The sequence below is a fragment of the Mustelus asterias genome, chromosome 4 (genome assembly GCF_964213995.1).
Source record: "Mustelus asterias chromosome 4, sMusAst1.hap1.1, whole genome shotgun sequence".
In the NCBI taxonomy this organism is placed as follows: domain Eukaryota; kingdom Metazoa; phylum Chordata; class Chondrichthyes; order Carcharhiniformes; family Triakidae; genus Mustelus; species Mustelus asterias.
In genome coordinates this window covers 25,632,996-25,644,775 of record NC_135804.1, presented here as the reverse complement: position 1 = coordinate 25,644,775, position 11,780 = coordinate 25,632,996, and the positions used below count along the sequence as shown (strand labels likewise).

General features: G+C 44.3%; 1 protein-coding gene across 1 annotated transcript in view; it reads right to left on the bottom strand.

Annotated features, from left to right (window-relative positions):
- Positions 1–8,727: 8,727 nt before the first annotated feature.
- LOC144493078 (polycystin-1-like protein 2) overlaps positions 8,728–11,780 on the bottom strand; it is a 91,223-nt gene continuing 88,170 nt past the window's right edge. The window contains exon 34 of the mRNA XM_078211951.1: positions 8,728–9,262. Coding sequence (XP_078068077.1) covers positions 9,125–9,262 — 138 coding nt within the window. The 3' untranslated portion in view covers positions 8,728–9,124. The remainder of the gene's footprint in view (positions 9,263–11,780) is intronic.

Below are 11,780 nucleotides of genomic sequence, written 5' to 3'. Positions count from 1 at the left end.
TCTAATCAGTATTCTGTAATTTGATTTCTGTGTCTGTTTGCACTGTTTGAGAACAGATATCCACTCCATCTGATGAAGGAGCTGTGCTCCGAAAGCTTATGGTATTTGCTACCAAATAAACCTGTTGGACTTTAACCTGGTGTTGTGAGACTTCTTACTGTGCTTACCCCAGTCCAACGCCGGCATCTCCACATCTTTATTAATAGAGGCATAGAGTACAAAAGCAAGCAATAATATGAAACCAAATACTGTGGATTCTGGATATCTGAAATAAAAAAACAGAAAGTGCCAGAGAAACTGAGCAGGTCTGGCAGCACATGTGGGGAGAGAAACTGAGTTAACGTTTTGAGTTCAATGTGACTCAATGGGCGGGATTTTCTGGCCGCACTCGCCCCAAAACCAGAAAATCCCATCCGAGGTCAACAGACCTCTGCATGGTCTACCCCATTCCCCCCTTTTTGTAAACTAGGTTCCAAATGTTGTGGTTGGAAAGAAGACCAATCCAGGTCTGTACACTTCAAACAATTAAAGAATTGGGGTGGCACGATGGCACAGTGGTTGGCACTGCTGCCTCACAGTGCCAGGGACCCGCGGTTCGATTCCTGGCTTGGGTCACTGTCTGTGGGGTGTTTGCACGTTCTCCCTGTGTCTGCGTGGGTTTCCTCCCACAGTCCAAAGATGTGCAGGTTAGGTGGATTGGCCGTGCTAATTTTCCCCTTAGTGTCAGGGGGACCAGCAGGGTAAATGCATACTGTTATGGGGATAAGGCCTGGGTGGGGTTGTGGTTGGTGCAGACTTGATGGGCCAAATGGCCTCTTTCTGCACTGTATGACTCTATGATTAATTTATTTGGACAAACGCTGGCAGAGATTGATCCTGACTCCTTTCCCAAGGATCTCTCAATAACATAATGTCTGTGTCACAATTTCTAGTTCTTGGTGCTCAGATTTCATGAAACTGTTTGGTACAATCCTCAATTATTGATTACCTTAGCACAAGCATCACATAACCTAATCAATGAACAGGACAATGCATGTTCACCGCTGTTCCCTGTTCTCTCAGCTTTTGGCCTTGGGAGATTTATTGGTGTCTGGAATCTGATAACCCCCTATCTGTTTCCTTATCTCCTTGTTTATCCAAGCGATGAAAGCCATTAAATGTTATGACTTGCATTCTTATCTAGGTTCCCACAGTGTTAGCCACATGTCCCATTATGCCGAGAGATAACTCTCATAATTACATTGTCTAATCTAAGACTACTAAATGTTTTAAGATCAACCGTAATGAGATTATCCCAGTTGTCTCACTTTGCAAGGAAGAGTCATATTGGACTCAAAATGTTACATAGAACATAGAACATAGAACATAACAGCGCAGTACAGGCCCTTCGGCCCTTGATGTTGCGCCGATCTGTGAAACCAATCTAAAGCCCATCTAACCTACACTATTCCGATATCATCCATATGTTTATCCAATGACCACTTAAATGCCCTTAATGTTGGCGAGTCCACTACTGTTGCAGGCAGGGCATTCCACACCCTTACTACTCTCTGAGTAAAGAACCTACCTCTGACATCTGTCCGATATCTATCACCCCTCAATTTAAAGCTATGTCCCCTCGTGCTAGCCATCACCATCCGAGGAAAAAGCCTCTCACTGTCCACCCTATCTAATCCTCTGATCATCTTATATGCCTCTATTAAGTCACCTCTTAACCTTCTTCTCTCTAACGAAAACAGCCTCAAGTCCCTCAGCCTTTCCTCATAAGACCTTCCCACCATACCAGGCAACATCTTGGTAAATCTCCTCTGCACCCTTTCCAATGCTTCCACATCCTTCCTATAATGCGGCGACCAGAACTGTACGCAATACTCGAAGTGCGGCTGTACCAGAGTTTTGTACAGCTGCAACATGACCTCATGGCTCTGAAACTCAATCCCTCTACCAATAAAAGCTAACACACCATACTCCTTCTTAACAACCCTATCAACCTGGGTGCCAACTTTCAGGGATCTATGCACATGGACACCAAGATCTCTCTGCTCATCCACACTACCAAGTATCTTACCATTAGCCCAGTACTCTGTATTCCTGTTACTCCTTCCAAAGTGAATCACCTCACACTTTTCCACATTAAACTCCATTTGCCACCTCTCAGCCCAGCTCTGCAGCTTATCTATGTCCCGCTGTAACCTGCAACATCCTTCCGCACTGTCCACAACTCCACCGACTTTAGTGTCATCCGCAAATTTACTAACCCATCCTTCTACGCTCTCATCCAGGTCATTTATAAAAATGACAAACAGCAGTGGCCCCAAAACAGATCCTTGCGGTACACCACTAGTAACTGAACTCCAGGATGAACATTTCCCATCAACCACCACCCTCTGTCTTCTTACAGCTAGCCAATTCCTGATCCAAACCGCTAAATCACCCTCAATCCCATGCCTCCGTATCTTCTGCAATAGCTTCCCGTGGGGAACCTTATCAAACGCTTTACTGAAATCCATATACACCACATCAACTGCTTTACCCTTATCCACCTCTTTGGTCACCTTCTCAAAGAACTCAATAAGGTTTGTGAGGCACGACCTACCCTTCACAAAACCATGTTGGCTATCCCTAATCAAATTGTTCCTTTTTAGATGATTATAAATCCTATCTCTTATCATCCTTTCCAAAACTTTGCCCACAAATGTTGGGTGGGATTCTCTGGCCTCTCCGTGGCGTGTCAATGGCGAGATCATCTGCTCCCGCCGCTGTGAATGGGATTTCCCATTGACTCCATCCCATCCCACTGGAAACCTGTGATGGGAGTGCACTGCTAGTGGGACTAGAAAATCCTGCCGGTGTGAACAGCCGGAAAATCCCAGCCATTAACTCTGTTTCTCTCTCCACATATGCTGCCAGACCTGCTGAGATCTTCTGGCATGTTAGGCCTTTTTCCTCCCATTTCCAGCTGTAGTTTTCAGGGAAGGATGTATGCCTCACTGGTTCAGTTAATTCGGAATCTCAGAACAAGTCTTAGTCGCCTTGTTACACTGGTTCATGTGGACAGAAGAAGTATAGAAATCTCCTGCTTTTCTAACTGTGCATTCATGTGATTTTTTGCACCCAGGTATTAGAGCATTATCCTACTGCCGGTGCAATTATTATTGCTACGTCCACCATCTGTATGGTGTTTGTGGTCTTAAACCTCTTTCTGTCAGCAATTCTGGTAGCCTTCACAGAGGAACGCCATTCTCCAATTGTACGTATGTCTTTCTTGAGAGAAAGTAAACTTTCTTCAACCAATTAATGTATTAGCAAACTAATGGCCTTGAAATGCTTTTTGGACACTCCCATAATGGTTCATTAGTTAAAGAAACAAAGAATCGGAAGTGGGATTAGTTTTGGTTTATGTCTGAGAGACACAATGTCGATTGACCTAAGAGAGTAAATGAGGCAACTATTTTTCATAGAATCATAGAATTCTTATAGCATCACACAGACCACAAAGGTTCTGACATCAAACCAGAATCCACACTGAGCTAGGTAATTTTTAGGTGGTAGTGAGGGAATTACAAATCGCTTCTAAGTCTCTTTAAAAACTCACAGGATTTGTTCCAGGGTCCATCTGTTACTGACCCTTTCAGGCTGACGTCACCTTAAACAAACCGGATGGGTGTCTAACCACTGGAGCAGAATTTCAACTTCCATCAGAGGGGGAGTCCAGTCTGGGGATTGTCAGAAACCCTTTATAAAGGAACCAACAAATTATGCAAAACTGTTTGTTGGATAGACTACAAGTCAGGCCTGGACCCTTGGGGTTTCATCACACCCATCAATAGGTTCCAATCAGTATACTACGTCCCTTCTATTTCTACAGGTTGGTGTAGAGAAACTGAGATACATGGATATCCTTGCCTGGGGGAGACAGAGGCCCACACACAGTTGGCTGCGAATTGGCACGGTCCAGGAACTAGCTTAACGTCTGGCCCTCCCCACCAGGCCTACTGTATGGAGTGTGCTTAAACATCCAGATAGTTTCAGTGCTTACATATTTTCCTGGCAACAAGGCCAGGGTAGTGATGAAGATGTTTTGGTTACTTTATGCAGTTGCTTGTAATGATTGTAAATGTGGTGTATCCAGGGGAAAATAGTGATTTATCCCCAGTCAACCGATGTGCATGTTGTAGAGTGAAGATTGAGGAAGACGAGATGATGGTCATAGCAGAGAAAAGCAGTGGCGGATGTCAGCTCGCCCCCAGCTCTGTCAATATAACAGGAAGATCTTCTATTATTCATCATTCAAATTTGCCCAGTTTATGCTTCTGGGAAATAATTACTCACATTATAGATGTATATTTAATACTTCATGTTATTCCATTTATTAAACTCTGATTGTCATTATTCTAAATATCTTTTTTGCCACAGCCATCTGAAGATCAGGAAATAATAGACTTGCTGCTGAAGAAACTGTGTGGCTTCTTTGGAATTCAAGGAAGTGTGAAATGCTCCCAACAGGAAAAAGCAGACTGAAATCTCGGAGAACAAGGAATGGATGTTTGGACGATCAAACTCGCTCATTTTGTAATCCAACTCTCTGCTCCATATATTGAATCCCCTGAGAGAAACTTCTCCAGAAATACTGCTTGCTCCAGAGACGAGACAAATGAAAACTGCAGGAGTTCAACCATTCTCACAACACTTTCATTAAATCCTGCCAGCTGCAATTTTCCTCCTAAACTTCCACCCACAGGATGGGATTCTCCAGCCTCAGCAGACGGCCCGCGGGGATCCTGATGCCCCACAGAATGGAGTGTTAGGCAAAAATTGGGATTCCCAATGGGCGTCAAGACACCTGGGATTCACCCGACCTGTGCCACCAGCCCCGACCGGGTTCCTGCCCACAGTGGGTAGCAACCTGATAATTACACAAATCCACTCATTTCAATGTCATTCGTGGGCCTGATGGCTCATTCACCAGACCCCACATCATTCACCCAGCAGCCTGCCCCCCCCCCCCCCCCCCCACAGCCAGCGGGAAGGGCACCAGGCGTGTTTTACTGGTGCTAACCACAAGCGGGGACATGGCATGCTAAACCCCAAGGGTCCAGGGCTGCCTACAATCACTATGCCAGGGGTGATCTTCAGGTCTGCCAGGGCTAGAAGGGGCAGTCCAGCCGTGACACCCCCATCCCAGGGGATAGTGCTGAGGTCAACCCAACCCCAGGACCCTCAAGGGATCCTTCCTCTGCAACCTAGCAGCGGCAGAAGGGCAAATAGCCACTGGACCTACCTCCTTGACCAACCGCCCACCCCGCCCCCCCACTCCTTCTCCAAGGTGCCAGGCCAGGGTGCCAGTTCCAGCAGTGCAGCATTGGCAATGGTAGGGCACATGGCCTGAACAGGGTCCTGAGTGGGGGGTCTGAGGGGATGGAGGGGCTGAGTGGGGATCTGAGGGGGGGGGAGGGTGCCTGAGGGGGGTGTGAGGGGGAAGAGGGCCTGTGGGTGTCTGAGGGGGTTGGAGGCTGAACTGGTGGGTGGGGGGGGGGGGGCTTTCTGAGGGGGTATGGGTGCTGAGTGGGGGAGGGGTCTGAGGAAGAAGGGGGACTGAGGAGGAGGGGGACTGAGGAGGAGGAGGACTGAGGAGGTCTGAGGGAGGTGTTAGACTGTGAGTGTCTGAGGGGGGGTTGGAGGCTGAACTGGGGGGAGTGGGGAAGTGTCTGAGGGGGTAGGGGTGCTGAGTGGGGGGGTCTGAAGGAGAAGGGGGACTGAGGAGGAGGGGGTCTGAGGGAGGAGTTAGATGGGAATGGTTGAGTCAGGTCACACCCATGCCTGCGTGATGTGTGGGGAGGGTTATCCTGTTATTTGTGGATGGGGGGAAGATGGTCCTCTTTGTTAAGGGGCTGGTGATGCTCCCTGTCAGTGGGGAGTAGCATTGCTGTGTGCCATGTCTAGATACATAGATTAAATTAATATTTGTTACACGATTGCACAATGCTTTCTATCTAAAAAAAAACACTTACAGTTGTTCCAATTATCTAATTGTTTTTATGTTGAAAAGCACTGTGCAGTAGTGTAACAAATATTAATTAATTCCATGTATCTACATGTAGGACACAGCAAATGCTACCAGCAAGGTAAGTCAAACAGCTCAGAGACACATTTTCATTTCCCAGTTGGGCGGCACAGTGGTTAGCACTGTTGCCGCACAGTGCCAGGGACCTGGGTTTGATTTCTAGCTTGGGTCACTGCCTGTGCAGAGTCTGCACATTTGCCCCATGTCTGCGTGGATTTCCTCCGGGTGTTCCGGTTTCCTCTCACAGTCCAAAAGACTTGCTGGTTAGGTGAATTGGCCATGCTAAATTCTCCCTCGGTGTATTCAAACAGGCACCGGAGTGTGACGACAAGGAGATTTCCACAGTAACTTCATTGCAGTGTTAATGTGAGCCTACTTGTGACTAATAAACTTTAACCTTTTTACTATTTTTCGTCAATACAGCTTGACTGTGTGAGTGCACAAAAGTTCAGTATCATGAGCTGATATAATTAGAAACGCCTTCACCCAGATCTCTAAGCATCTTGTTTTATGTTTATTCAGTTGCATTGTCAGCGGGGAGGTTACCAGTTTGGACTTAACCTGTGGTTTCCCAGTACTTTGAAACCACAAGTCCTGTAGAAAATCCCATTCCAATTCACTCTATCGATTAATGTTTATATTGACTGACCTGAACCCTCTTGCTGGGAAATAGGGGTGAAATCCTTACCTGAATCATGCATTTTTATTTAGCATTAATAAAACTATATAGATATAGCAGTAGCAACCTAAAATCTAACCCAGTTAAAAATGTATGTTTAATATGCAGTGAAGATTACACAGGCTGCTTCCATTTCTGTGTAAAAAGCAAGGTTCAACATGATAAAGATTGTCAATTGTGTATTTATTTGAGATTATAGTTCACGAGTCTGGACGTTACACGAAGTACACTGCAGTGCATCGGTGACTAAAGAAACAAGCCATTCACCAAAATAACTAGAAGAAAAAGCACAGTGAGAATACCAAACTCAAACCACACCAGTCTCGCCACACTCATATCTTTTTCTATTTGCTCTGATGCACATTTCCTGGATTTGTAATTTCCTTAACTTCTTTTAGATCCTTGGCCTGTTGCTCAGTCCATCTCTTTGCAAAGCACACTTTTATCACCCTGTGACATTATGTGACCTCTGAACTGATTCGATATTAAGCAGTTTGGCTTTGTATTACTTTGCATTATTGTAATAAAATAGTGACTGAAATCCAATTTTGACGTGAAATATTTTCTTTGAATTGATACCCCATGTCATTGAGCAATATCATTCACTTGAACCTTGGATTGGTTTCTTGTAGTAAAGGGCTCGTATATAACATTACTACAAACTTATTCTCCATGCAATAATTTATTTAAACATCACTCACTCATGTCAGATAATGTAACACTTCAACCTTTCACATTTTTTTGACATTGGTCGCAATCTTCTGGCTCTTCTCGCCAGCGGGATCTTCTGGTCCAGCCGATGGCACATCCCCACCGCGTGTTTCCCGGCGGCAAGAGGTGGAATTAATGGGAAATCTCACTGACCACGGCGGGACAGGAAGATCCCAGAAGATGGCCGGCCACCTCCTGCCGCTGGGAGAAACACCGCGGGGAGGCCCAGCGAATCCCAGCGATTCTGTTTAATTTTAATTTTGAATTATTTGGGAATATTTGTCAAAATGGAAGGTCAATCTCCTGTACGGTGCTGTGAGCAACCCTGGAGAAAGATTATCGGGACGTTCAAAAATAAGACCATAAGACATAGGAGCAGAATTAGGCCACTCGGCCCATCGAGTCTGCTCCACCATTCAATCATGGCTGATATTTTTCTCATCTCCATTCTCCTGCCTTTTCCCCATAACCCCAGATCCCCTTATTAATCAAGAATCTATCTATCTCTGCCTTAAAGACACTCAATGACCTGGCCCCCACAGCCTTCTGTGACAAAGAGTTCCACAGATTCACCACTCTCTGGCTGAAGAAATTCTTCCTCATCTCTGTTTTAAAGGATTGTCCCTTTAGTCTGAGGTTGTGCCCTCTGGTTCTAGTTTTTCCTACTAATGGAAACATCCTCTCCACATCCACTCTATCCAGGCCAAATATCGGGTCTTTTTGACATTTCCTTTGACCCTTTCTTTTTACCAGATGTAAAATTATTGAAAATAGGGCATTAAAAGAGGCTGTTTGTCTGACTGTTAAGCATCATCCAATTGAGTCATGAATCTTTGTGCTTTCCAATTGGGGCAGGGCTTCACATGAACGGATGTATTGGCTGGAACGTGGAAGCAGATCATCATGTCATGAAACCTCCAGGAATAGGTTTAATCACAGCTGGCAGCCCTAGTTGTGTAAAGGACAGATTGCATAAACGTAGCTTGTAGTTTCTTGAGTTTGGAAGGTTGTAGGGTGATCTAAACACCGACATGGTCTTTAAAATGATCAAAAGATTTGTTCAGATAGAGAGAGGGAAACTATTTCCTCTGGAGAATCCAATGCAAAGTGGCATAACCTTCAAATTAGAACAAGACATTTAGGACTGAGATCAGGAAACCCTTCATACAGAGGGCACAGGAAACCCAGAATTCACCAGTACCACTCCACCCTCCCCCCCTCCTCCCCCCCCACCCCCACACCTCAGTGCCCCCCAAAAAGCTGTGGGTGCTGATTCAACTGGAATGCTCTAGTCTAACAGTAGACTTTTGTTAGGCAGAGGAATCAAGACATATGAAGCAAACGTGAGTAAACAGAGTTGAGGAATGGATGATTGAATAAAACAATTCAAGTTTCTATGTTCCTCAGTGTTAAAGCAGGGGTTTTAGTAATTATAGAAATATATAGCAATTTATCAACTTAACATGAATCCTTAAATGATAAGTGACTGATTACAAAACTTTGAAGCACAAAAAAGACAAATGAAGAAATTACGCTAAATAATCCACTCTGTTATTGTTACTCAATGATATTCTGCACCCTTTCTGATTTCATTGTATACTCCCCTTGCACTATCCCACAAATAATCACTAATGGCTCCAGTTTTCTCCATCCCTGATTCTGACAGGTGCTCAGGGTTTCTCCTTTTCCAGGAATAATGCCTTCTCTTCAGCAAATGATGATGGTTCTTCCTTTTTCTTCTTCTGAATTCCAACGATGTTGCACAGTTTCATCAGCAACAGGTCAACAATTTCTTCATCCTCCAAAGGCTGAAGAATAAACAAGTTAACCGGAGTATCGTTCAGAAATAGAGACAGTTAAGTAATTAAAAATATTTTGTATTGTGTGTATTAGAAGTAAGGTATAAGTTTAAGCTTTATTTGCTTTCTGTATTTGTATGCTAAGAAAGGATTAAAACTTCATTTTAGCTTCATGTTAAACAAAGGTGCCTGCAAGTCTGTAGATTTTAGTTACATTGCAAGTTTGCCTGCATTGTAATTAAGGTTTTATGACGTAAAAGCAATTTCAAGGTTTAAAAAATATTAAGCTGTTGCTTAGCAACCAGAGGCCCACACTAAAAAGCATCACTCACTAATGCACAAGGTTGGTAAAAACTGCATGATTTGCATTCCTGCTCTAAATTGTATATTAGGAGCCTCATTATAGACATGAAAGCTGATTTTCAGTTTGGAACAAGGTAACCCAGAGGCAAGAAGCATTCCACAGGAATGGCTAGAATAGGCAGGACAGAAAGACAGTCTAAAGAACAGGCACTGGCCCTGCACACATGAGCAGGTGGTAGAAGGAATAGAAAAAGTGAAATGGTGCAAAACTGGAGGTCAGGTGAGCCGAAGAGGAATGCCATTTGAGAGTAGGTCATTGGGAGTGGGGGTAGGCAGGGGGGTAGGCAGGGGGGTGGGGGACAGGGAGCAGTTCCAAACAAAGAAATGATCCTAAACAAGAATGGAGCAGAGGCAGATCCCAGAGGAAGGTCCCAGGTAAGGGACAAAGACAGAAATCAGAAACAGATCCTGTGAAACAACGTTAAGAGAAAGAAACAGATCAATAGGCTCTAAATTAAAGGGAAAGTGCTGCAGGGAGCAAAGTGAGCTCAAGAGAAGCCTTGAAAATCTGAGATGGCAGCCAAAGGTTGGTGACTCCGTGTTTCAGGCCATAAGGGCAAAGGTACCCTTTGGAGCAGTGGTGTTCTGCCGAGCATGGAAAAGGATCTGAAATTGTTCATTGAAGGTGAAATTTAAGTATATGCGGTGATCCAGGGAAAGGAAACTCAGAATGAGAGATTGAAACCCTGGAGATGGATTCTTGTCGGAGCCATCTGAATGGAAGTGACTTTTGAGAAAGAATCCCAAGGCAAGATCTTCTTAGAAACTTTAGAGAGAAAGATAAAGTTTCAATGAAGCTGGTCGGCTCATGGTGTAACACGTTTCTGAGTGGGGCTGTGGAGAAATCCATAGAATCTGCTTTGGTTACATCTGTCATTTACTTTGGAGTGTTGTGCGTCTGACCAAAGTTTGCATACTTACCCTGAATATTAGAGTATAAGGTAAATGAGGTAAATTGTTTGTACCTTTCTTAATTTTGTATGGATCTAGCTGGGGTAAAGGAATTGTGAATATTTGAATCAGGTTTTGTGTTTTTATTGAGATCTTTTCAATCTTTTTGTCTGGTGTAATATAGTTCATTTTTCTTGTTTAATAAATGTTCTGTTCTTTGTATTATAAGTTCATCAGTGGATTTGTCCAGGAACTATCCGCCATGGTTTCTAGAAAAATAAAAGTTAGGATCTATCAAGCCAGATTTCATTCTGGGATCTGACTTGTCATAGAATCTACACTGTAGAAGGAGGCCATTCGACCCATCGAGTCTGCAGCGACAACAATCCCACCCAGGTCCTATCCCCGTATCTCCACGCATTTACCCTGCTAGTCCCTCTGACACTAAGAGGCAATTTAGCATGGCCAATCACCCTAACCTGCACATCTTTGGACTGTGGAATGAGGCCAGAGGAAACTCACACAGACACAGGGAGAATGTGCAAATTCCACACGGACAGTGACCCGAGCCTGGAATTGAACCCACGAACCATTGCTAACCACTGGAATTGCTAACCACTTTGCCACCGGGCTGTCCATTAGTAACATCAGCTGAGATCATAACTATTGTTCACTTTATATGAACAAAACCAACACTGGAGCGAAAGCCTCTAAAGACAATGTGAAATGCAACAAGAGATTAATATATATCATTTTCATGTCTCTAATGAGACTCCTAAGATGCAATTTAGACCACAACTGCAAATCAGGCAGTTTTTACCAAGCTTGTGTACTGGTGACTTAACACTGGAGAGAAAATCATCAATCCTCTCTGACAATCTCCATGTGTGTGTGTGTGTGTGAGTCTGTCTGTCTGTGTCTGCATGTGTGTGTGTCTGTCTGTGGGTATGCTTGCGTGTGTGTGTGTGTGTGTGTCTGTCTGTGTCTGCTTGGGTGTGTGTGTGTGTGTCTGTCTGTCTGCTTGGGTGTGTGTGTGTGTGTATATGTATGTGCGTGTGTGTGTATGTATGTATGTGTGTGTATGTATCTATGTATGTGTGTGTATGTGTGTCTGTGTGTATGCTTGCATGTGTGCGTGTGTGTCTGTCTGTGTGTATGCTTGCGTGTGTGTATGTATGTGCATGTGTGTATATGTATGTACGTGTGTGTGTATATGTATGTGTGTGTGTGTATGTATGTATGTGTGCGTATGTATCTATGTATGTGTGTGTGT